The sequence below is a fragment of the Cicer arietinum genome, chromosome 6, assembly GCF_000331145.2.
Source record: "Cicer arietinum cultivar CDC Frontier isolate Library 1 chromosome 6, Cicar.CDCFrontier_v2.0, whole genome shotgun sequence".
Taxonomy (NCBI): domain Eukaryota; kingdom Viridiplantae; phylum Streptophyta; class Magnoliopsida; order Fabales; family Fabaceae; genus Cicer; species Cicer arietinum.
In genome coordinates, this window is record NC_021165.2 from 59,840,579 (window position 1) to 59,846,523 (window position 5,945).

The 5,945-nt window shown below is 33.1% G+C and overlaps 1 protein-coding gene across 1 annotated transcript; it reads right to left on the reverse strand.

Moving 5' to 3' along the window:
* Window positions 1-3,225: 3,225 nt before the first annotated feature.
* On the reverse strand, window positions 3,226-3,993 carry LOC140920803 (secreted RxLR effector protein 161-like). Its single transcript, XM_073369642.1, has one exon. It carries the CDS (start codon window positions 3,991-3,993, stop codon window positions 3,226-3,228), a length of 768 nt encoding a protein of 255 aa, XP_073225743.1.
* Between the last annotated feature and the right edge of the window lie 1,952 nt (window positions 3,994-5,945).

Below are 5,945 nucleotides of genomic sequence, written 5' to 3' on the forward strand. Positions count from 1 at the left end.
AAACCATGTTATTCTTCATGAATTCAACCAAAACGTCTGTAACGTGAAATTCTTTGTCATCTGATTATTTGGATAGAATTTTTGGATGTAGAATTTGTTCCCAACAGATCTTTTTAATATAACACTCGTCGTTTTCTGTAACTTTGAGAAAAAAATCTTCATATTCTATTTGTTCATCAAGGTCATCTGAACAATGTCCATTCTTATGTGCTTCTCCACAAAAGTCACACCTCAGAGGCTTCACCAGAGGGATTTGAGGGTGATATCTTAAAAATGTATAACTCAAGATTTGCCCCTCAATCATGCGACATATACTAGATATAAGACAAGTATCACACTCTTCATATAATTGTAGTAGAATATCATCATTATAATCTTCCATGCTTTATAGCAAATAGTTATCTCAAACAAAGAAGAGACAAACCACTGGACAAGACATTAGCAAGTTCAACAAATCAAAAAAATAAAAAAAAAATCAAAAATTTTATTGCAGAGCAAAAAATTTCAATTAAGTAAATAAATTAAATTCAATAGTGATATGGAAATCCCCGGCAACGGCGCCAAAAACTTGATAACGTTTCAACAAGTGTACTGAATCGTTGCAAGTAATAATAAAACGGTAGTACCGAGTGTCAAACTCAAGGATTGCGTTTTACTATTGAATTATATTTAGTTACTAAAATTGAACAAAAAGTTCCCAAGTTGATTGAAATGATATTTAAAATTGACAGCAATAGTGAAATTGATCCTTTATAAATTGAGAAAAATGTCAGGGATGAGTTTCACTTTGAATCCAACCTTGGTGTCTAATTTGATCATAGTTATTGAATTCCTTTATTGAATTATTACTAAATTCTCTTTATTATTCTTGCCCTAGTGTCTTAGTGACAGAACCTTTAATTCCAAAGTAACCCCTAATTCCTTAGTAGATTTAAGATTAAAATTAAGCATTACCGTATAGAAATTCTCTTGTAAATTATTGCTTTGCAACTAATTTAATTGGTTTCATGACCTGCACCTATGTCTAGACTACAAAATTCATGAATTTCTCATCTCAAGCATTTGTAAAGTCCACTTCCGTTCAAAATACAAATCGTAGAACATTTTAATGTTGATCAAGCAATAAAAAGCATTAAGCACAGAGATGAGAAAAATAATTCAATAAACTCATTCATATAACTAGAAATCAAATCATAAAAATAAGGGTTTCATCTTGTTACATTCATCCCTAACAAATAGGGTTTAGTTACTCGTGACAGAGATAAAAGAGATAGAGATTAGAAAAGAATTACAAGAAGGATTCATGAATGATTCTTGATAAAACTGCTCCAATGATGTTAGAAACGGCCGTCTTTGAGTTTCTATGCTAGGGCATAAGTCTCCCAACTTCCCAAGAGTAAAAAAGATCCCTAAAACAGTAAAAATCTGCGTTTTATGGTTGTTGGTGTCTTCATGAAAGTTGTAGCTATGGATCTTAGCTTTTATTTGCATTTGGTTTGACTACAATTGGACATCTACAACTCCAGATATGGCTGAAATACTCTACATATGTCATGTTGATTTCTCACCAAAATTTAGCACTGCACTAAAACAAAACGCAATGTAAAATTACGAAAAATTCCTACTTAATCAACGAAATAAAAACACAAAACATTTTATCAACTCAAATAACAAAAATCAACAAAATATATCAAATAAATCCTTAATTTAACTGATGATTGAGGATAAATAAGACTAAAACAGTGGGAAAATATGCATATGATGAAGAGTCATCAAAGTATCTTATTTTATATGTAATTTGAACGTTTACAAAGATACATTGACAATTAAATTACAACACTTATACCAAATCACTTCTATCCTAAGTACTCAAGAACCAACATTTTTGAAAATCCTTTGTGAAAATTTGCACGGGTAATTTTCAAGGTGAAGACACCACTTCAACCTTGAAACCTTAAAGACTCTAAAGTAATCACCAACTCTAGTGTTGAAAATAACCTTCTTTTCAGCCTTTTAATGGTGTGACCAATTGATAAACCTTTTTTTATAGGATTTTAAGATGATATTTATTCTATATTTTATCTTATTTTATAGTTTTGACAATTACCTAATCCATGAGAATAACATAATCCATTGATGTTATTTGTACATTCATTACAAACAACCAATATTCTTGATGAAATAATTAATAAATAGTGGCGACATAAATTTCAGACACTTGTTGCAAGATAAATGAGTATGGATTCTCGATTCTTCATATTCACACTTCAATTCTTTATATTTGTCATATTCTACAATGTCCTCAAAGTACTTAAAAAATTCAAGATAAATGAATATGGATTCTCGATCCTTCATATTCACACTTCAATTCTTTATATTTATTATATTCTACGATGTACTCAAAGTACTTAAAAAATGCAAGATAAATGAATATGGATTCTCGATCCTTCATATTCACACTTCAATTTTTTATATTTGTTTTCTTCTACAATGTCCTCAAAGTACCGAAAAAACTTATAATATCTAAGTACACCTTCATATATATATATATATATATATATATATATATATATATTGTTTCATATCCTCGTAACACTATGAATGACTTATATAAGTTGTTTGTGTAATATATCGAATCAAGAGAAACCACATCACCATAACCCTCATAAACAATGAGCATCCTTGCTACCACTCAAAATACATTTGTGATTTGATACACTTTTCTAAAAGTAATGCAATAGATATATGCTTCTTGGTCTTTTCATCTAAAGATAGTTTATTTTTTTGTACGATTGAAATACTAATCGAAAAAATTGAATGTAATAAGAGAAGGGACAAAGAACAAAACCCTCCAATGGTTAACCCTCCAGCCACCATTGATTCCAATGGTTACCTCAAATAACCAAAGATCGATCACATAATATTGGGAATGTTAGCTTTTGAAGCTATTTGTAGTTGAAGTAAACTAGGAAAAAGGAACGAAATGAAAATGAATGTGTTATTATTTATTGAGAGATGAGTATGCTATTTATACATAGCTTCTATTACATTGTTTCTAACTACCTTCTACCTAAATAATTAATTAAACAAGTAGTTAGTTAGTTAGTTGATCAAATACAATCAAAACTTAACTTGAATTACAAAACTGAATACGGAGACTATTTAACGTTCTCCGTTTTTCTGATATTCAAAACCAAGAACGTTCTTGGTTTCTAACGCTTTCCCTTAATCCAAGTTTCTAAGTGACTTTACACTTAGCAATCTTCTTACAAATTCAAATATACTTGTCCTCAAGGCTTTGGTCATTATATCAGTTAGCTGAACTTCAGTTTGACAATAAATGAGCTTCAACTTGCTTCTTTCAACTTGATCTCTTAAGAAGTGAAACTTTGTCTCAATGTATTTGCTTCTTTCATGAGACACATGGTTCTTTGCCAGATTTATTGTTGAAATATTGTCAATCAGTAGTGGAATTGGCCTACAAATTTCCATCTTTAGCTCTGTTGTTAATGACTCCAACCACAATGCTTGGCAGGCTTCATAGCTGACATCAATATACTCAGCTTTGCATGATGATAGTGCTATTACAGGCTGCTTCTTTGAGCTCCATGCTATTGGTGATTTCATGAATTTGAACACATATCCTGAAGTTCTCTTTATATCATTCTTATCTCCACACCAATCTGAATATGAATATCCCACTAAGTCTTCATTTTCATGTTTCAAATTTGTTGCAAACATAATGCCATGCCCAATTGTGCCTTGGATATATCTCATTATTCTCTTAACTGCCAACCAATGAGAGTGTTTGGGTCTCTCCATGAATCTGCTTACTACGCCCAAACTATCGCAGATGTCAGACCTTGTATTGCACAAGTATCTTATGGAACCAACTTGTTTAAATAAGGTCAAATCAGTCGGCTCTTCTTCAATTTCTATTTCTAGCTTTGCATTGATCTCCATTGGAATGGTTGCAGGGTTGCAATTAGCCATATTGAATCTTCTTAGGATTTCTCTAGCATACTTCTTCTGATGCATCAGCAAACCTTCTTCAGTTCAGCAAACTCCATGCCCAGAAAGTAGCTTTATTTGCCCAAGTCTGTCATTTCAAACTCATCCTTCATGATTTCTTTGAATTCTATAATTGCATTGTTGTTGCTTCCAATCACCAATAAGTCATCAACATATAGGCTCAACAAGATCATTGCAGACTCTCCATTAAGTGTGGAATGCTTCACATAAACTCCATATTGCACTATGCATTTGATGAATCCAATCCCAATTAGAAATGAATCAATTCTTTTGTTCCAAGCTCTTGGTGCTTGCTTCAAACCATATAGAGCTTTTCTCAATCTGAATACTTTTTCCTCTTTTCCCTTAATCACAAATCCTAGTGGTTGAGATACATACACCTCTTCTTCCAGCCGTCCATTTAGAAATGCAGATTTCACATTAAGCTGGCACATCAACCAGCCCCTAGCACATGCCAATACTATCACAAGCCTGATTGTCTCAATTCTAGCCATTGGAGCAAACACTTTAGAATAGTCTATACCCGTTCTTTGTAGGAATCCTTTGACAACCAATGTAGCTTTGTACTTAGCAATTTTTCCATCTAGATTCAGCTTCAACTTGTATACCCACTTTACTCCAATCTGCTTCTGTTTTGGAGGCAAATCTGTCAATTTGCTTCTACTTCCAGTTTCAGCTATCATGTTCAACAATCTTGACATCCCTACTGACCACCATCTTGCCTCTAATAGGACCATATAGTTTGTAGACACCTGTTGGATGATACCATACCAAGATCATTGCTTCACTTTTGTCCTGCAACATTCTTTTCTTTTGGTCTGGTACATGTTTAAAACATAGAACACCAAATGTTCTTAAATGCCCCACTGATGGCTTTCTTCCACTCTAGATCTCTTCTGAATATAAACAACAGTTGATGCAGGTTCTCACCAGAACTTATGTGGCAGTCCCTTATCTTTTATCATGTTTCTAGTCATGTTTATAATGGTTTTATTTCTTCTTTCAGCTAGGTCATTGTGTTGAGGTGTATAGGGAGATGTTACCTTATGTTAAATTCCATTTTTGACACAAAAGTCCTTGAATTCATGTGAAGTATATTCTCCTCCTCTATCTGTCCTTAACACTTTGATAGATTCTCCAATTTGTTTTTCCATTTTAACCTTGAAATTTTTGAATATCTCTAATGCTTCATCTTTGGTTTTGAACATTCTACTAAATTCATCAACAAAAGCTATTAAATACTTGATACCTCCTAATGATGGCACTTCAAATGGTCCACATATGTCACTATGAATCACCCCAAGAATGTTCTCCGCTCGTGCTTGCACTTGTGATTGAAAGGAATTTGTTGATTGTTTACCTGTCATACATACTTCACACACCTTCTCATGGACATCAATCAATGGAATTTCACTCACCATCTTCTTGACTCCTAGTTGCTGCAAGCTTTTGAAATTAAGATGGCCAAATCTTGAATGCCGCAGCTAGTTTTCATCATTTGAGCTTGCTGCCTTCAAACGTTAAATATCAGTAGCTTGTATGTTGATGACAAACGTTTTGTTCTTTGAGAGATGAGCCTTGAGTATCATCTTCTTCTGCTCATCATATATTTCTAAGGTATCATTATTCATGATCACTTGAAACCCTTTCTGAATCAGTTGCCCAATGCTCATCAAATTGCTCTTCATTCCTGGCATACAAAGTACATTTTTAATCATTACTGTCTTCCCATTTCTTCTCGTAATTACCACATTGCCAGCTCCCTCGGCTCCCAAGGTTCTAACATCAGCAAACCTGATCATGCTTCTTCTTGATGTATCAATATCTACCATCCATTCTTTATGACTTGTCATGTGATTGGAATAACCAGTATCGAGGAACCATACCTGAGATGAAGAATGTTCTTCGTTTGT

Bases quoted from the DNA above. Each gene is read 5' to 3' on its own strand.
- LOC140920803 (XM_073369642.1), bottom strand. From the start codon at position 3,993: ATGGCTAATTGCAACCCTGCAACCATTCCAATGGAGATCAATGCAAAG.